The 21283-nt window shown below is 42.7% G+C and overlaps 1 protein-coding gene across 1 annotated transcript in view; it reads right to left on the reverse strand.

Moving 5' to 3' along the window:
* The window catches only part of MYO10 (myosin X), a 76077-nt gene that overhangs the window by 29480 nt on the left and 25314 nt on the right, over positions 1–21283 (reverse strand). The window contains exons 17-18 of the mRNA XM_010139728.1: positions 808–932; positions 535–649 (exon numbers count right to left, since the gene is read on the reverse strand). Coding sequence (XP_010138030.1) covers positions 535–649; positions 808–932 — 240 coding nt within the window. The remainder of the gene's footprint in view (positions 1–534; positions 650–807; positions 933–21283) is intronic.

Here is a 21283-nt window from a genome sequence, read left to right on the forward strand (position 1 = left end):
ACATATCGAGATCCAACGCACCTCTGAAGAACTTGCAGACTAAGATGGCAAACACACTCAGAGCTCAACTCTGCCACATGAACACCGGCTAACATTCCTCCCCCTGACTTCAGCCACTGAGCAGGTACCATGCAGGTGAGTTTACCAGTATGAGTGGAGCTCCCTACAGAACAGAAGGGTTACCTCACATGCTCAATACTTCTAAAAATGATAAAATGCAGCTACCATGTTTTACGTTCTGATTCTCACCAGTGCCACTGCTTGTGAGCAGTGGCAGGAAATTCAAGTGGACTCTTTCTCCATGAGTGAAATCACCAGTCAGTGTCTAAGTGCCTCAGACAGCAAATGCCTCAGTACAACCATTAATGGTTGCTACAAGGGTTTCAAGAGCACCAATTAGGCATGCACAGCTTCTTTTAAGGCCAGAAGTAATTACCATTACAACTACATCTCTGCAGCTGTGCGGTTGAAATCCTGGCCCCTCAGCTTTGTATTAGCACCAGCCCCACAATATGCACAGTCAGATTATTTTACCTTATTTTTTCCAAGCTGCCATTCAGTGCTTGTGTTGTCATACAGACGAAGCAGGATGGCACATTTCTCATTTAAATCTTCAGGCAGAGTTAAGTTTCTCATGAGGACTTTATACCTGGCAACCAAAAAGTATTTATTACTTCATTAAAGAGACAAGTTCTGGTTTTGCTGTATGATTTTTTTGTTACTATATTTTTACTTTATTCCTCAACATGTGAATGTTGATTTGGTACCTATGAATGGCATATGAAGTGCACAAGCCTGTGTGTTTACCGTTTATAAAAGTCTTGAAAGGGCCTCCGGACTGGGAAACCGGCCCTCCGAATCCTGACTGTCTCCAACATCCCAGAATAGCGCAGCTGGTTAAGCACCACTGTCTGATCAAACTGGTCTGGCATCTAGAAAGAGCAGGTTCAAAACAAGGATTTTAATAGCAACGGTTAGAGATGTCAGGGGAAATAAACAAAGGGCACATTATAGGAAGGTGAAATGCATAAAGGCTAAAAACAGGCTATATTTTAAAAAGTGCAGTGTCTTGAAGGACATAAGCAGTTCTGAGCATATAAAAATGCATCTACAGGATGAAAATAAAGGGGTAATTACACAACATCATTTCCACAGACACCACATTTACAGCTATTTAATGCAATCAGCTCTCTCTTTCCATCTCACATATACTCACAGGCCATTGCTGTGTAGAAGGGAATGACAGAAAGAAGCACAGGCAGGTAACAGGTCTACAGCTATAAGCTCGACTTGTTTCTTTAGTAAGTGAATTTACAGTCCCTGTAGATGACCCCAAATGTTGATGATACACAAATACAGTGCCATGATATGGTTTTAGAAAAAAACCCAAAACCAGAAGGGCAGAAAAGATTCAATTTTTAGTGTAGTGACAATTCATCTACTACGGACGGGGATGGAAGTTTGCCAGTGGTACCTCAAATCTCAAATAGCTGTATTTCAAAGAGTTTCTATTCTGAACAGCAGAAATATTTTCATCTGTAAACAGAAAAAAACCAACTGCTTATCTGAAATAAGCTTCCCCTTGTTTGCATGCAGCTCTTTCAGCGTAAGTTTTCATTTAGAAAACAGGTAACTGCTCAGTCATGAAAACCTGTGAATACTGAATCAGTATGTTCCTGCCCTTGGGAGCCTAAGGAATCCTCTTGCCCCACTCAGAATCCCCTGAGTCACCTGTGCTTTCACCACACTTTGAGATAAACCAGCCACACGAACCTACTTGAGATAACACTAATCGCTGCCTTGCAAATTGCCGGCAACCCCAATACCGAAATAGCTCCACATGTAAATACACCATTTAATTAATCAGCTCAAACATCCACTTTAACCCACCAGTTGACCCCCCTTGCACAGTCATGTGCAGGGCTGCAGTACAGTGCTCAGTATTTTGCAAGGAGTTCAGAAACTGGGATCTCATAGATACAGTCAGCGTTTTATACAAGATTTGAAGCTCTTCAGCTGATAGAAATGTGAAGCAAGATCAAGCCCTGAGCAACTGTACATCAGAGGACTTTCTTGGTATTTATCTACTGGCTTTAATCATGCCTCTTGTTTAACTTCACAAATAAATGACTCCTCCAAATTTTAACTTATCAGAAGAATTTTCAGGAAAGCACAGGCTCAAGAGTTCATTTAAAATATCCAGCCTAAACTTTTCTATCAGGACCTTTACTCATATAGCAAAACACTATGTGCTAGTGATGATACCTCTGAGCTGTTAACTGCGCAGCTTCAAAAATATTGATAGATTAGCTTCTACCTCCCTCCCTTCAAAGGCAAAATGCCTAAATCAAAATGTTACTATTCTCCCTTTCATAAATTTATTTTCTAGAGCATGGGTGGGAGACTCTGCAGATCCAGCAGCCTTTCTGAACCGAGCTGTCACAGAGCTGCACAAATGCTTCCCCAGCACTGACCATTCCTCTGACCGCAGAATTTCTAACCACTCCCTTTGGTACAGGGGCTAAAATTCATAAGGAAAAACACCACAGCCTGGCCCTTCTTCCACAGTCAATAGCACTGAACAAAAATGGAAACAATTTGTGTTTTAAAAAATGGCTGGTCACCATGGTGAGCCCTGCCCTGCCTGGGGTCATTAGCACTGCAGGCCAGCAGGACCTGATCCAGCCCGAGCAGGCAGATGGGGGGTACAGAGGAAATCGGCCACCACCAGCAGCTGCTTTTGCCTTCCCTCTGAGACAGGTGCTTTGCATCCCAGGGAGGCTCAGGAGCTACATCAACTCCACACCACTGTGCACACTGTCACATTAACGGCTCTGCTACAAATGTGGTTTAACATTTTATTTCCACAGCCACATGTATAAAAATTCCATGTTCCAGAGGGGGAAAAAAGCCTCTGCAAATGATGTGAAAAAATTCCTCTTTCTTAGCTGTTTCATTCGGATTTTGCCACCACCAGTGAAATATACCACAAGGATAATCTTTGTATGTGAACACACAAAATGAACGCTAACAATAAAGGTACCAATACCGTCACGACTGGTATTGCCAGCAGCATTTTCCATATGTGCCCACCCAATGCAGCCAGGTAGATCAGGAACTAGCCTCGCAAAACCACCCTTTGAATGTCTGTGCACACACCCGCCTGCCTGCCTCTGTGCGGGCGGCTGATGATGCCCGACAGGAAAAGGAGGGAATGAACACACAAATCCCAAGGAAACACACAGTCACTTTTTGCCTTTTGTAAGGCAAGGCTGATGCGTGCCACATGTGGAGACGAGTCAATACATAATTTTTTCTTTAACATTTCACCTGCTTTTAGTCCTTTTACCCCATCCACACTTATTAGCTCTAAAGGTAATGTTCTTCACAAGACTTGCAAGCAAAACAGTTTGTTTGGTGTGTTGAGGTGAGGAGGCAGATGCATGGATGGGAGTGGGGACACACCAACACAGGCAAAATTTTGGTGACATGACAGATGTCTCCCTACAAACCAAAACATTAGGCACAAGGCAGCCTCTCCCTCTGCAAGGGAGCACCTCCTGCTTTCACAGCCAGATGGCTGCTGCACCACCTAATCCTTTATCCTCAGGCACTTAAAAAGTCAGAAGTCAGGCTCACAGCTGTCTTGAAAGCTTGCGTTACTTTTTTTTAAAAATAACAACTTTCTCTTTCCATCTCTCTTTTGAGTTGCAGAAGAAGCAGCATTTTCACTACCTTTTTCCTGCAACTACAGAAGTCAGAAACAGCCCTGCTCTGTCACCAGAAGCTGGGATTGTCACAGAGTCACCTAACTTCAGATACCTCCATTTTTAAAGAAAACCATGAAACACTGCAAGAGATACGAAAATGGTATCAAAGCAGGGCAATGTAAAGAACATGGCAATATTAATTACATAAGCCTACTCCTTCACTTTACAGTTCTAGTTATTTTTTATTACTCACAGACACATGAGGCTATTACATTGGAAGGTCAAATCCTGCCCTGGTATAACACTGGAATTACATCTGCCACAAGTCCACTTCTTCGAGTAAACGGCGGGTGGTGGTAAGAGATGTGCTGGACTCATCTCTTACCCTTGTCAGTATGGAGTACCAGAAGATAGTCCCCCATCACTTGGGAGTTTTTGACTGAGCCATCACAGCAGCTCTTCAGTCCTCAGTAACGAGAAGAGCTGCAGCCAGTCAGAGAGGGAGCTGAAACCCTAAACACTAAAATGCTCCCAGGATTTCACACATCTAATGAAAACAACCAGAAGAAGTTAACAAATGCAGTCCTGTGCACACCACCACATCCAGCATATCCACCTTACGACTTGGTGAAGACACACTGCACCTCAGGTAGCTCTACTCTGAGGATGAAGAGCATTTCAAGCCTCAATCTTATAAACACTTGCAGGTAGGGACAATCTTAGGCTAACTTCCAGTTGGCAGGACTCCTCATACTTAAAAAAATCAATCGTATGTGCATTTATTGAACCAGAGTGCAAGTACTGTATATACCCCACTGTTAAACTGCAGACACTTCTAAGACAGAGAATGATGACCTTCTCCACTTGAACAATGCTCGGTGCAGCACTGAGGAGCTGAACTTGCCACAGTATAAAATCTCCATGCAAAGGATTACCCGTGCAGCTGATTCTCAATCTTGTATCTTTACTGGTGTTCCTCCAGACTTCTTGTGGTCAGCGAGCTAACTTTCAGATTTATACCAAAGCAGCACAGCGCAGAACTCTTCTCTGGGGTCTGCTGAATTGCTGTAAAAACCAGTGTTGCTGTAAAAATTGGACTTGTTTCACAAATGAACACTTGGGAAGAAATTTTATTCTACAGCAAAATACCAGAAAGACAGCAGAACCATGAATGATATTAAAACAATATGTCTTCCAAAGTAAAAATTTGTATTAATTGCTAAATGTAAGACTCCTGCTAAGTAAGATCAAATCCTAAAAGAGAAGGCCACAGAAAAGGAAGTCAACTGATAGCTTCCAAAATAGTCTGAGATGCAATCACCTTCAAATCGACTCAATTTTTAACAGATACTTCACTTTTATCAAGGAATGGCATCACTAAACCACTCTGACACGCCAAATCACTAAAGAACAGTTATCCTCACATGGGTCACAGCCACATTAGGAAACTGAGCAACATCAGTATGAAATTAATAGCTACAAGTCAGGTCTGTTTTACTTAATAAAAGGTGATTTTGTGGTAAACTCCTTGATAGCTCAACTTGTAATTATCATTTCCTAAATCCAAAAGTCTCCACTGAATTTGTGCCAGATGGCACTGAAGCCAAGGCTTTAATGTGAGCTGGAGTCTCTGCTGGCGAGACTCTGGCTCCTTAAGCTGCTGAATGCTTGCTCTAATCTGTGGCGAGCCTCCTAAAGGGTGAAGCTTCTGCCTCAAATGACAGTTAGAAGCAGCCATTATTAGGACAGACATCTAACACTTAGGCATAATTTTCATGATAAAATAGTTCCTTAGATTACAGTCTGATGAGAGGCTGAAAAAAACATCTCCCTTTTCCCTGGTCAGCAGCATTCTTAGTGGAGACCCCAAGCATCTGAACAACACCCACAGCAAACACAACATTTTTTGGTTCTGCACATCATTTGCTCTGTTCAAATGGGGAGGATACATGACCTTCCCCCACGGAATTGCTTCTTCCTCCTTGAACTCCTGGCTGCCTCAGAAGAGTACAGGCACAATAACAACAGACTACAGCAGCTTCATGGATTTTATATAGGCAGGAGAAACTTCACAGAGAGATGGGGGGTGTGGGGGACAGAGAAGAGAAGAAAAAAATCCCAGTCCCTTGTTTCTAGATTTCTGTGTGAGAACTTGAGTAGGACTATGTCAGCTTTGCTACTGTGTCTTAAAATTCTTGATTTTCCTGGCTTAGGAAAACGTTTTGTGGAAGACAGATACAGAGAAAGAAAAGATGAAAAAAAGTAATTTTTTATTTAAAAAACAGTAAATTTTCCCAATGTTTTAGTTTTTTAAATCTGTTCTTTTACTCATAAAATGAAGTCTTGGCAATTTTTCTCTGGAGAAAACCAGCAGAAATTAACAACAGGTGAGTCTTCCCCTGCTTTATAGAGGGGTTTGAACATGTTTTCACATCCAAATGTGTACTGATATTTCTTCAGAAATAGGGGGACTTATTAAGCCAGACTGTTCTGAAACAGTCTCCACAGTCTTCTCATCTCAGTCAACAGCTCCGTGAGTCAAAAACCAACACCAGGTTTTCCTCCCAGACAAATTTGAAAAGTGTGAATAAATTAACTTCTAATATACAATGTAGCTGAACCAATGTGAAAATTTCTGCATACCCACTGCTTGCCTTTTTTAAACCACATTATGCTCAGCAATTCTTACCATACGTACTGCTCAGCAGCGTCTACTTGTGCCAAGGATTTAAGCCAGGAACCTGAACTGAGTGAAAGGGAAATGCTGGCACCCACAACAGGAGAACGCACTGTAAAGTCAGGATGGGCAGGGCTAGGGCAATCACCCTGTCAAATCCAGAGACTTCGGCTGCAGTGCCAGGTCCCCCTCCTACCTTCAACAGATTATTTCCTCCCTGCTCTTCTAGACATCATTTCTTCAGTCGCCTGCACTGGAAACTTTGATGGCATCAGCTTATTCAAGAGTTTGAATCTCAGAACTGCTGCATTTCCAGCAAAAGGAGCATTAAAACCTGTGTGCATCCTGCCCAAGGACTTGGGGCATCAAGTCCCACTGACCTAAGAGCATGTGTATTCCAAGGAAAGAAACCCTCTACAGCAGCTAGCTGTACTGGAACAGGTTCAGGTCAAAGCACAGACAAGTTTGATGCTTGCTTTGTTTTTGAAGACATGCCTTTACTGTCCCAGGGTATTTGTGTCCACAGACAAACAACATAGAAGTACAGGAGAGTAAAAAAAAAGAACATGCCACAGCTAAGTTTATTTGGTATTTCTACTGTATGGCACAGGCAAGTCAAGGAATATTTTGATAAACCTGAAATAACAGTGTTTTGCTTGTCCAAAGTTCTCCTGGCTTTTACCGACACACCCACTCCCAAACCCCATTAAAAACCCTTTAAAAATTACTAACACTGCTGGTGGTAACCTGCTAGAAAAAGAGCATGGGTGTATTGCAACAACAATCAGGCCTCAAAAAATTCTGCTGCAAACTCCAGGCCAAACTTCACCACAAACTCATTAATGACATGCTGGCTCTTTTATACAATCGCTACAGGTCTGAACGTGAAAGTACTGTATTTACCAACAGCAAGAGTTTACACGATTAGCTGATCTTCTCTTCAACTACAACTACTATATCTGACCTGCTTGAGTCATCTGAAATACTCAGTGCTGGAAGATAAGAGACAGACTTCAGAATTAGCCACTCTCATGCCACAGGTTAGAGTTGTTCGTGCTAATAATACTACTACTATAGGAGGAACGCTGTACTTTTATAGTTCTAATGTACTAAGACAGTCAAAGGAGGAGACTCAATAAACAAATGTGAAAATGCTTCTATATTTATATACAGCCTGTCACTGAAGTTATTTTACAAGCAAGGGCACCTCAAGGACATTTTTAAGACAGCAGCCCATTTAAGAGCTATGAAGCAGTACATTACCACACTGACCATTTGCACTAGTGTTTACAAGTCAGTCAAGACACTGCTGAGATAGATCCATCTACAAAGAAACTGCAGTCCTATTTCAGGTCCCACTTGTCTATATACAGCAAAGACAAGAGCTGGAACTAGCTTCACTGTTGGAGAAAAGCTGCTCAAATGATCTGACCAGCTTGCTGTGATTTCATGCTTTCATTGACGACTATCGATAACTTCATAATCACGGAACTATTTAGTCTACCTTTTATTAGTCATGTCGCTGAATACTTGCACTTTGGAGCAAGCTTCTTCTTCTTTGGCCTCTATGTGCTAAATGCTACCCCTGAGTAAACACACAACAGCCTCTTTGTGAGCTCTCCTTCCTAAAGGTATACAGAATTTCTGCTAGAAGCTGCCAGAATTTGTCTACCTCTCTCATATAAACCCAGAGGAATGCTACCTCCTCAAAATGCCAGTATTATTTCTCACACACTAGTTAAAACTTCATGGAATAGGAATGGATTGTTAAAGGTACAGGCCTGAACTCCAGAGATTTTTAAGTTTTCTAAGTGTATGTTTAGTGCTATCTATGTGACCGCCTATATTTTCAGCTAAGTGAGCCCTTGTTGCTTGAATACACTATTCAGGGAATCCATTGAAATGCACAGCAGCTCTCACAAGCTGTTTGTCCCAGAACAGCCAGACCATCCATGTGAGACAGACAATTAAGAGCATTTGGGAAAAGAGGGATTTAAGGTTTGATCTACTCGGGCAGAATCTCAGCACACAGGCAGAAGGTGTGACTCGCAGCACAGACCCCAGCTGGACTTTTTCATGGACCCTCCTTCTCCACCTGCGAGTAATCTGTTGCCATTTCATGAGGACATCCTCACTACAGCCTCCAGTCCCCACAGACTAAACCCCAATCTGGCCTCATTCTCCCCACACTGTGAGTGGTTAGGAGGCTTCTCCTGAAGAAAATCAATCAGGCAGCCTGATAGCCACAGACATACCATGAAGAAACACGCTGTGAGGTACTAATTGCAAGGACAGCTGTCCTTCCTTATCGATCCCGTCAAGACAGCCAACACCAACGTCACCACTGCTCATTGCAAAGATCAAGAAAAAAACTGCACACACCACTCCATGTCTGCCGAGGCAGCATACAAAACAACTGCAGATGGTGAAACCCTGCCCCCCTCCCCCCCACCATGTCAGCAATGACATCACATAACTTACATGGACCCTTTTTTTTTTTAATTTTTCCTTGGTACTTTCACTCCTCCACAGCAGACTTTTCATTCACACCTTACAAATCTTTTTTGTTATTCAACATTTTATTGGCAGGCTGGGTATGTAAGTTGATTTCTATTCCTAAAAGCAGTAAATCATATTTCAGGATGGTTCCTCTAACACTGTTTCTTCAGATGATGGTGTTTAGTATCAAGCATTTATTCTTTAAGATCCAAAGTTTCATTATGGGATAGAAAACTAGGATGAAAATACTGGAGACAATCTGTTTAAGATTAATTTCATCTTGCATGGCCAAAGTCTGACACGGCTGTTAAAAATCTTCTTGTGACAATCTCTCTAAGAACTATCCTGTGTACTTCTAAAGCCTAGTGTAGTGTACTACAAGTAATCTCACACTCAAATACGTGAAGCCCTCCACGTATCCAGTTCTCACTGCAATGCTAACACAGTGTCACTCCCGCCCACAGTACATCCTGAAATAGTACTGCAGATAACTTTGATCCATATTATCACAATTCTCCTTGCTTTTCCTGACGACATGAAACTGAGCAACCTTTTTTTCAGATTGCCCTACAGGGGCGTAGAGGATACAGGGGTATTGCCTCCTCTTCTTTGTTGCAGGGAAGTAGAAAGGAGGAGGCAGCAGAAACTCGCTTCCAGCCACAAGAGCTCATGGTGCACAGGTGGAGGGAGCTAGCATCGCACTTCACAGAGCGACAAGAGACAGCAACTCGTAGAGCAGAAGAGGACTCTAAATCTAAATCTCACTTTATTCTCTGCTTCCATCCTGGGCACTCAACTGCTGCTTCTCTAGATCTGGTCACACCCAATTCCTTTAGGACTGCATGCCTGAATGCCATTTATGTCTTGAGACTCTTCTATTTTGGGACATTGCTTTAAAGAGAATACTAAGAATTCTCTGTTATTTTAGAAGTCAGTTTAGTGACTTGTAGGCTAACCTGTGTCTTACAGCTATACGACTGCTACTGAAATACCGTGTCAAATTTTGCAGCGCAATAAAGCAGACCACTGCACTGGAAACCACTTAGGTAAGAGCCATGAGAATAAAGACCTGAGCTAAAAAAACCAACCAAACAAACCAAAAAACCCCAGAACCAAACAGTAAGGGACTTCAATAAAAACCCAGAGGAGCTCATCAATGAGAAAACAGAGAGGCCTTGATAGTAATCTGCGAGTAGCTATAGCAAGAACATACCTTCAACAACTTATAATATACAGCAGATAAACACATAAAAACCATCAAAGCAAGACATATCCAAACCAGAAGGCACACCTTTTTCTCAGTGAGTGTATTCATTGGAAGAGCTTACCCATGGTGGTGGGATGGTCTAAAGCCACCAGACACTTCAAAAAAAACACGAGATGTCCTCCTCCTTCCAGCAAGCAGTAAGGGTTTCCTTATGGTTTGCCACGCAGTGGGTTAGACTAGAAGATCTAACTAGTCCCCCTTCAGCACTTCAGTTGTGCAAAAAATACTGTTTTATTTATTCAAAGAAACTGAGTGCTGACACCTCTAACATTTGGTACTGGGACTCCCCAAAACCAGTTCTGCACCAGAGACTGGAACAAGACACATAAGCTACTGGCCCTCAGCGCAGAGTGGAGTCCAGACCCGTGCTTCCCACATGCAAGCTTTGCCTTGGCAGGAAGCAAGTTCATTACTAATGCAAGTATTTGGCAGTCAGCAAGGGAAGTTTGGCTGAGATTTTACTGTGGCTGAGTGTCTGCGAAGACACAGGCTGCAGCACTGTGGACTAGCTTAGATTAAGTCATTACAAAGCCTTCACACATTCACCATAAAATAATAAAAAACTCATACACATTGTCAGCTCCAATCATTAAAAGTGGGAAATGCCATGTAACAGTCATGAATCACACTCTGCAACCTATAAGGTTTAAGACAATAAAATTTAATTGATTTAGGTATGGAGCATACGTGTTTGTTGTCCGGTCACAAGGGCCAGCAACATCCTAGCTAAAAGTCAAAATCAGATTCAAGCAACATTAAAACAGCTAGCACTTGATCGCACCCCTTTTTCAGTATTGAGGCCACAAGCAGTTTCTCCTTCTCCAACGCATTTTGCCCCTGCATGCAGTTCATTCCCTCCCTCTGTGGCCCGTAAAAGACACCTACAAAGCACAAGGCTGGCATAATGTGCAGACTTGCTGCTTGGTGCTTTCTCAAGTAAGCAAATGTTCCAGTGCAATTTCCTTGCTGAAAAAAATATACGGTTTTATAAAGGTGTCTCCTAAGAAGCCCTTTCTCCTCTCTTTCCTGTATTGCGCCTTTTGTTTGAAAGCTGTAATGGGAAATCAGCCAGGCTTAAATCACAGCCAATATCTGATATGTGTAAATGAGGAATGCCACAAAATATTCAGCCGAACTGCTTTGGGTTGCTAAGACACCGGAGGTCGGGTAGCACTGAAAGGGCAGATTATTCCCACCCCAGCGCAGGCACAGGACTCCATTCAGGGCAAGGCTGCTGCCTCCAGGCTGCTGCCTGCAAGGGTGCCACGACCCAGCCCTCCCAGAGCACCGCTGCTGCCTGGCTCCCCTGGGACCATGCAACGACCCCTGACAGAGCAGCTAGCACATGGGCCCCTATGCACCAAAAATATCCCATTGGGTGGACACAGTCCTTGCTGGTTTTCATCATTACTGAGGGTTCGCTTCAACCTGGAGGAGCTCAGGACAGCGGGGGGGCTTCCTGAGACCTATGCCGTAGCAGAATTGCGATGGATGGTCTGGAGCTCTATCTGCTTTAAAAGTATGAGGGTACCTGTAACACTGCAGCCAAGATACATTTTAAGTCTAGAAAAGGGAAATGCAAATTTACAGCAGGTGATAGGGATCCCCATGATCAGCACAGACATCTATCTGGTGGACAGCAAGAATTGCGTGATGGCCCAGATAAATGACCCAGCTCAGCCCTATGTAATCAGCATGTTAATTACTCCTGCATCTTGGAATGTGGTCCTTTGAGCTGCTGCTCCTCTATCCCTGCACACTTATACAGGCTGAGAGAGTTGGAGTTGTTCAGTCTGGAAAAGAGAAAGCAGAGACCTTATTGCGGCCCTCCAGTACTTAAAGGGGGGCACCAAGAAAGATGGAGAGGGACTTTTTACCAGGGCATGTGGAGAGGAGACAGGGAAAGGGGTAGTGGCTTTAAATTGACAGAGGGTAGATTTAGATTAGATGTAACAAAGAAATTCTTGACCATGAGGGTGGTGAGGCACTGCAACAGATTACCCAGCAAAGTTGTGGATGCTCCCTGGAAGTGTCAAGGCCAGGCTGGATGGGCCTTTGAGCAACCCGATTCTAGTGGAAGGTGTTCTTGTTCATCGCAGAGGGGCTGGAACTAGATAATCTTTAACGTCCTTTCCAATCCAAGCCATTCTATGATTCTATGACTCTACAAATTCAGGACTTACCTTGCAGATCTGCAAAGGGGGTAACAAAACCAGTCAAAGGTGTGTGTGTTTGTGGAAAAGGGATAGAAACTGAAGGTACTTGCTTGTTCTTGTGTACATTTATTTCTCAGAAAAAGACAACAAATATGTTCTCCTTGGACTGCTTTGTTATAACACAACAGTCCCATCCTATCCCACCATTAAGAGCTGGTAAGTCTCCTCCTCAAGTTCTTCGATGTTTCTGAGAACCACATCAAAATCCAATTAGATATTTCTGGTAATTCTCTTTTAAAATTTCCTTTTACTGATTTCTTCATATATTATTTAAACATGAAATGGAGGATCTTTGCAGATCACAGCTATCTGTGCTGCCACAGAGGCCACACTAAAGGTACAGGTGAGTCAACATCATCTTGGCTAGAACAGGAGGTAGCTCCTGTGCTTCCTGCAAGCATTGCTAGTAATTCCACTTGGTAGAGCAAAAAAGTCCACATTGTCATGTCATTGCTATAGATCATATATTGGCAATCATTAACACTTGCAATGAAAGGCACCCTATAATTTTCCCTTACAGAAAATTTGCATAAACTAGTTCTTTGTTCCAATTCCTATACATCTGAGATGTAAGAGCTGGCTATAGAGTAAATTAACTTAGCTTCATTAGTATGGTGCAGTTACCCAAAAAGGATGTTAAGAAACCTCCCTTACCATCAATGTCATTATCAAACTAACTATTAACTGCTCTAACTATGCACACACATAAACAGAAAGAGTGATTTATAATACCTAGCTAATTTAACATCCAAACACCTGAGCGATGTAATTGTGATGCCACTGTTCATCTGCACAAAGCCTGCAGAATTTACAGGCAGGGATGCTGGTCCATGGCCCTTTGTTTCTCTAAGGCAAGTTTCCGAGTTCCATCTTTTCTCAGTTACACTTGGTTGACTCTATCCATACTTGAGATGATCCTCTGGAGAAAAGATCTGCTCTTAGTTATGGTTTTACAATCTGCTGTGTCACATTTAAATAAGAACATGGTTCTTCCTGCTCCAGAAGTGCCTTTTTCTCTCCCTCTTCCAGATTTTCTGATCATGAAAACACTGCATTGAGACTCCCTGAGTGGTTAGATGCATTTTCACTGCTGACATACCAGCACTACATTCTCCTGGGACCGGCCAGCAGTATGACTCCAGGCCACTCAAGCAAGCCTTCCCTTCTTCTCTGCAAGGCGACTTGCAACGCAACTTTAGGCTGGGTACACAAGGGAGCTGCACATATGCCTCACTTCTCTTCAAAGCTGCATGACAAGAGGCATCATGGCTCCAGATACTCTTGTCATGTGCTGGCCGGCACACCCAAAGCAGCATAAAATCAGTAATAACTTAAGCAAAGCATTTAGACATGTTCTTAGAGCTCATTCAGGCCACTGACTTGCACAAGTGGCCGATTTGAGACGTGCTAGGTTGTGCACACCAGTGGTCACAGGGAAATGGCAATTTTTGGGTGGCTGAACAACCATTTCTCCCCTGAGAAGTTCCTAGGCTGGCTTAAATATGCAGCAAAACACAACCCTTAACTTTTGAGTCAGAAAGAGACACTGAAGATAGAATCAGGCTTTCTAAATGGGACTTTGTTTGCTATGTGAATTGTTTGCTTAGAGCAAAAACTTCAGTGAAGCTAATTTAAGTGCTAAACCACTTTTATCAAAAATCATCACTTCTCCTTTTGAAAGACTACTTGATTAATAAGACTGGACACTGTTTCATTTTGGCTAAATAGGCACAAATGGTGTGGCTGGCAAGCTGCAGATGGACATGCTCATCCTTTTCATGCTGAATCTGGGGCAGCCATTCATTTGAGAAAGCCAGTTTCACAGAGGATTTGGCATTTATCTGGCTTTCTGAAAGTGTCTGTCTTCTCTCAACCCATCTATTTTATCTTTGCCTGACTTCTGAAAGTTTTGAGACCTCCCAAAAGACTCTACTTACTGCACATCTTAAACACAATGTTTAAGATATCTAGATCTACAGAGAGCTTCAGAAATGCCGTGACACATCTCATCATGTAAACAATGGGAATATAACATAGCACTATGAGTTTGGTGACAAACTTGCATTTTCTACACCAAACATTGTGCAACGTGCACAGGTGTGTGTGACAATCCAAGGTGGCAGCCAAAACAGAACACTGCCCAGTGTCCTGAATGATGGTGCAATGGCTTCTTGGCCCACCAGCAACCTCACAGAGTGAACACCTACCCTGTGCTTGGGACTGAACAGCAAACCTAATACCACTCCACGGAGCCTGAGGAGCTGGGGTGCTACCACCCCGCCAGCAAAGCTCCTGCAAGCAGCACCGGCTGCCCAGCTCCCTGTTGCCTGAACAGAGATCGCACACCATGAATGTGGAGGAGACAAACCAACAACAGCAACCTCAAAGCTCATCATGTGTCAACCAGAAACTTCCTGCAGTTTAGGCTGACTGCTGTCACACATCTACAACTCAGCTGATGTCCTGAAACACGAACTTTAGTGCTACTACATTCCATTTCATACCACTGAAAGCACAACCTCATGTCTGTAATTCTAACAGTGAAACAATAACAATATTAGGAATGAACTTGCCTTGCTTCTTAGGCTTATAAACTGTCTAAAACCACCAGAAACAGTAAATTTTGAGCGCGAGTTAGGCAACAAAGATAAGGTGCTTTGATGTGCTTTCAGCAAATGTTTTATGTTTAAAGTTTCATCTTACAAGCTGACAGCAGATGCTCTGAAATGTACCTTGTCCTTACAAATTCACAGTGAGGTTTTCCTCCATAAAAATCTTTGCTTCTTTGCCACATCTTGTGACTAAGAAAAAAGACACGTGCACATACACAGGCAGATACAGCTGAAGAGAACAAAGTTTAGTAACCGACCCAAGCCTACTCTGAACAACATTACCTTCTGCTCTTGACATGGATTTTGTGTACCAAGGTTACCTCTGTTAGACAAAGATCTGTGAATAGTTGGGACAGTACAATAACTTTCAGATATTTTCTATCAGTGATCTAACTGTATTGGAGAAAAATCGTTGTTCTGCTTCCATTTATGTTACAGGTTGTACACACACTCTTTTGAATAAGCCAACAAATGAAAAACAAACCAGATCTTACCTTTTTTCAAACTAAAACAGTTTTAGCAAAATAAATACTGAATACTTATCATTGATGTTCCACACAACAAAAATACATACATTTTGACCAACTACCACTGTTACCACTTGGAGTTTAAGAGGACACATCTTAACATCAGTGAGAGAATAACTCCAAATTACGAGAACCCCCTTTCCCAGTCCCATAGGCACTTTATCAGAGCAGATCTCCTCCATCTAGATTTGCAAGGCAAATCTGGAGACCAGAATAAAACTCCCATAGACTTCAATGACACAGGATCAAACCCATTCCCTTCACAACAGGTTCTCTCAAGCAATTTTATCCTAATTTTCTACCCTGTGGCTGAATGCTAATGTTTGCAGAGGCAAGCTCTTTAAGTGGGAAAGCAAAGAGCAAAATGCAGATCCCACAAGCAAAGACAACCAGCAGAGAAGAACAGAGCTATTCTGCCTTCTGGGTTGAGGGGTTTGTTTCATCAGGGGTGGAAGGGAGGAGTTGACACAGCAAACAAAGTCAGAATATACTGCTGTTATGGTATCCTTTCCATTACTACTGCAATTCATTTTTTTTTTCAGGCATATTGACTTTCCTGTATTTCTATGACAAAAAAAAAATTACTGTCTCACATGTGCCCTGTCAAGTTTCTCCAGTAAACCTACAAAATTAGATTTCCGAGTGCTGCAGATATCTCCCTAGACACCCCCCACCTCTGAACACACTTGTCCCTGGCGTTGCTTTCTTATCATGTAATCAAAGCAAAACTACAGCCATGCCTTATGCCTTAATAAATTACAGAGATACCACGCTCCTAAACTTTACATAGCTGCTTTTCCTGAATCTGCCCCGTAAACTGTCGAAGAACAGAAAAGATCTTTCTCCAGGAAGCAGCCCATCACTACAACACAGGTCTTCCCTCCTCTGCACACAGCTCTCTTTCTGCTGACTTCTTCCCTGCTCTGTGAACAATCGCCCCTTTAACTTTTAAACAGAGTGTGATTTATTAAAGCAGACTGCTTGGCAGCAAAGATCTCCTGGCACTCGAAAATATGATTAGCCCAGTAAATTCAGTCACTTTTTCATAAACTTGATTCTACACGCATTTACGCTCTTTGAAAGAAAATACAAGTCCAGAAACATTCCCAGTACAGCTTGCTCAGCTAAACTCCAGGCACTCCAGTGGACTTACAGAAAAAGAAAGTACAAGTCCACTGCAGCTCCAAATACACAAGATTAAAATTATTAAAAAAACCAGCATGAATTAAACCCCTTACCTTTTAAGGCTTTTCACCCCTCAGCATTCGCCCATTGTGAAAAATTGAATCTTTAGCAGTTGCAGCTATGCACACACACCAAACAGCGCTTTCTTCAGCTCACTGGTATTTCAAGTCTTTCATGTGATATCTTTGGCTGTACTTGCTTAATTCATGCCTGCTGCTACTCAAAGGAAGTGAAGCCTAGTGAGGGCTGGCTCTACAGCAATCACTGCAGATATTCCTGAATAACAGGACACCAGGGCTAATCTCACCTTATAGGCATCAAGAATGTAAATATCTTTCACAGCCAACAAATTCCTAAACCTTAAGAGATAAAATGCACAAAAGGCCCTAAGACACAGTTCGGCAGGAATGTTAAAGTTTTTGCTAGAGGACAGTACTCTGTACCCCATGTTTTAGGAGCTCTAAGGACGTCTATTTATCATGGACTGCACATATGCCCTTGCAGTAGTTACCATGAGAACACAGCAAACAGGATTTGAATGTAAATTGCCATCTAGAGATGTGGGGGGATTTTTTTTTTGTTGCAGTTAAAAAAGAAAACTTCCAAAGCTTGATGAAGTACACACTTCTGCACAGACATTTGCATGACAATGCTTGCAATTCAAATGCTTGGTAGAGAGCACAGAAGGAAGAAAAGCAAAGATCTTTGCTCAGTATTTATAAAAAGCAAATACTTCAGACTTGGAATCAGTAGTTGCAGTTCCACAAATGCCCATCCATGTCACAAAATCACATATGAAGGACTTCATAAAACACAAAAAATTTGAGGTGGCATAAAATGCAGAATTATTGCAATGCTGGAAGTCAGCTGGAGGTGCTAAGACCCTCTTCTGCTGACAGATGAATTACTGCAGCAGTCAAAAGTCTTCTTGTTTTTAAATATCACAGTGAACTACACAAAAAACGTTGCACTTTAAAAATACCCCACCCCTAGTCATTTTATTTTCCCCCAGAATTGTTCTGGTACTTTGCCATTCAGGCTATCTCCTCCCAAGTCCCTCCTGAAGCAGCGTTTGCTCCCCAGGTGCCCCCCGGCTCTGCTCACAAGAGCACACTGCCACGATTACTGAGATCCAAAAATGACTCCTACTACTTGTGGACAGAGTCCTGCCAAACGGTGTTCCCAGGAAACTTGGCAACTGTGCACATATGCGCTGCAAAACATACAAAAATCTCTTTGCCTGCACTGCCCAGAGTTTGATGCAAATTTTACAGCACAGCGTCTGCTCCCCCTACAGCAGTTCCCAACCCCAGCTCTCTACCCCCAGCCTCAAACACCTCAATTTTAAACTCCTTATATCGCAGTCACTGAAAGACAATCACTCATACACTTAGCAAAGGGATGCCTAGTCAGCCCTGCTTAGTACAAACAACAAACCTTGATGAAGAAGAAGGACATGCCTGTCTGGGTGATTGCCTGGAGAGTGGAATGACCTACTTCAGCCCAGCAAGCAGCGACGCTCTGAGATGGGGACAAAGGGACAACCCAGTGGCTCCCGGGCAGCATAGCCGACACGCTGTACTGCAGGAGTGATAAGAGCGATCTTCTGGAGGCGACAGAGAAGGCAGGCACTGCCTGTGCAGCACAGAACTCCTTGCAGGAAACATCTTCCTCTTTCAGCCAGGTATTCAGCTTCACACGTAACATTACCAACAGCGCTCTGTGAGCTGGAGTGATTGCTTTCCTCACACCCAGTCTTCTTATCACTGTTACCTAAGGAGTCCTCTAGAGCCTTACTCAAGTTATGTGCCAGAAAATGATGCAGCTGGGACACACTCCACAAGTCTTGATTTGAAGCTATGTAATTCCACAAAACCCAAGGTGACAATAACCCAGTAGCTGAATTAGGCTGCACTGGCCAGGCAGGATGCCACATCTTACGACTATGCCTTCCTGATTACAACAATAAAGCCTTATGAACTAGTTAAAGGGCTAAGGACAAAGAGTTTGTATTTGGCCCTGTGCACTTGTTGGCCTGTGAGATCGGGTCAACATGCTATGTTTTTGGGAAAAAGTTGCTCTCCTCCCAAAGGATAAGCCTGAACAGCAGCTCCCTGAGCCTGGCCCACACTGCCCCAGCAAGCCCAAGGTGTGTCAGAGCCTCTGGCTTTTCTTCCTCCAGAAGCAATGACAGCAGTAACTGGCAGCCAGAAGGCCTTCTAGAAACAAGTATTTAATTAGAACAACTGAGATGAGAGATTTTTAAAATAGGCGATAAGGATCTCTAATACACGACCTGCTTACACAGCTGCAAATTAATACTACTAGACCTAAACTTTCTACAGACAGCACCACGCACACCCAGCAGCTATACTTGGGCTATATCATCTATGTCCTTTACTTTTTAAATACAACAGAGTAGCTATTAACGTGGTGATCAGGCTCTCTATTTCCTTTTTCTCATGGATAGCCAGTCAAACTTACCCATGATCTGCTAGCTCCCAGTACCAGAGAACATTGCAGCTTCTCTGCAGAAGGGCTACCCCAGGGCTCTGCTACCCTGAGTAAACCATAAAGACACCTCTATTTAGGGCCTAACATTTTTAGCTGCTGGGCTCAGCACCTTTAAAAACTCACTCTCCAGTAAGGAGACCCAGTGTCTACTAAGTGACTGAGGTTAGTGTATAAAACACACGCTTCGTATACATCTGCAGTAGGATGTATACAGAAGTTTGAAGCTGGAGTGCTTTATTAAGGAATTTTTTTTTTTTTAAATAAAGGCTTTTAAAAGTAAAGTTTTATCCAGGTGCCGGGCAATCCTGTGCTGAAGGTAGAGGAGAACAACCTTGAAGCTCAGAGTCTTTCTCCCTGCATCTTTCAAGGTTTTGTCAGTGCTGTTCTCAATGCAGTAGCATTAGACTTGCACTGCAAAAAAATCTCTCTACAAGGCATCTCAGTAATTCATACCTTCATGTCTCAATACAACACCATTGCAATTCCAGCCTGACAACCAGTTCACGTACTGCGTTCACTGAACTCGTACCTGCTCCACACCCTGCATACAATCAGCCTTGCAGATGGGGCCAAGCTGTTCTCTCATTGTTTCTTTGTGCCACGTCCCTGAGTTGTACTTGTAACTGGTGTTTAGGTTACTTAATGTTTGTGATGATTCAGAGCTATTTTAAGAGCACACATTTAATTCAGATGCCAAGGGAAATAGATTTGCATCTTATTTCACATTAAGGGACATACTGCTTGCTATTCCAGGGTGCCTCATGGCTATTAATGACCTATGCCTCAAAGTACACTGCAGGTGCCAAAAACCATACCTTGATCCCTTTAAATGGCTTTGTCTCCAGAAGTGATGTTAGCAATCTTATTCCCTTGACAGTAATTTTCTCAGAATGAATATAGAGCATGATGGGACTCCTAAGCAGCTGTAAGCCTCACATAATTTATTAGAGACCTTTTTCTACCGACCTTCCTTTGAATTGCTAAGTTATTGCTAGTTTCACTTTTTCTGCTGCTCCCTGTAACCCCCAGCCTGAAGTAGATTTACAATACAGATTTAATTTTGTCTCATTTCTTTACCTTACCTACTTAAAATAAGTAAAAAAAAACCAAAAACAACCAACCAAACAAAAAAAAACCTGCAAAGAAACAGAATTGTCCCTTCAAAGCTCACAGGCTTCAGAGAAGGAAGCTTTTACCTTGCCAGTGGCAAGACCATCACTGCAACAGAGGAAAGAGACAGATAATAAATGAGCAGATGGGGAGGTGAATAGAGACCTACAATTCTGTTCAGATGGCACACACCAGCACAGGTTGCATTAAAAAAAAAAATTAAATTCTTGTCTACATCACACCTTTCATGCCAACTCTAATGAAGCCAAGACTTTGCCGATGAGAACCAAACTGGACTTAGATCTGTAACCAAAGAGAAGTGGATGCACCTATCTATGGGCATGAGAGAACATCCGCGTTCGAACTTGCTGAAGCTGCAAGAACAGTGAATTACAGAAGTGTAATAATTGAGGTTTTAAGAGACCAGCACAGATGAGGCGATGCAGATGCTGGAGATGGGAGCCACTTGCAGCAATTGTGCCAATATATTTTCTGAAGAAAAATCCTAAATGGAGTAGGGAACTTGAGAAGGCACTTGAGCCAATCTGCCTGAAGTTGGCTCCTTCTGGCCAACAGGAAAATGTCTGCCTCTGAAAGAGCCTGCATAGGCTGTTCAGATCTTAAATTTACCCTGAACTGTCCCCTCGGTGGCATCAAGGCTTAGTTAGCAACTTTATTCGTAGCAGCAATCTGTAAGAAACATTAAAATGATGGCTCTTGCAATGGCTGTAGCTTGTTTTTAAAAGACAGTCTTTTTTCCCCACTTTCTTTCTGTTTGCTTGTGGGTTTTTGGTATTGGTGGTGGTGGTGTGGTGCTTTGTTTGTTTGTTTTTAATTCAAGGTGCACAAAAAAGGATAGGTGGAGACCAGAAAAGGCAAGGTTGCAGGGAGGAATCACTATTGAATAGAACATGAGGCAGGAAAAGAAACATGAGACCAAGAAACAGAGAAAGATATGTCAAAGTT

This window comes from Buceros rhinoceros, unplaced genomic scaffold, assembly GCF_000710305.1.
Source record: "Buceros rhinoceros silvestris isolate BGI_N320 unplaced genomic scaffold, ASM71030v1 scaffold10087, whole genome shotgun sequence".
Taxonomy (NCBI): domain Eukaryota; kingdom Metazoa; phylum Chordata; class Aves; order Bucerotiformes; family Bucerotidae; genus Buceros; species Buceros rhinoceros.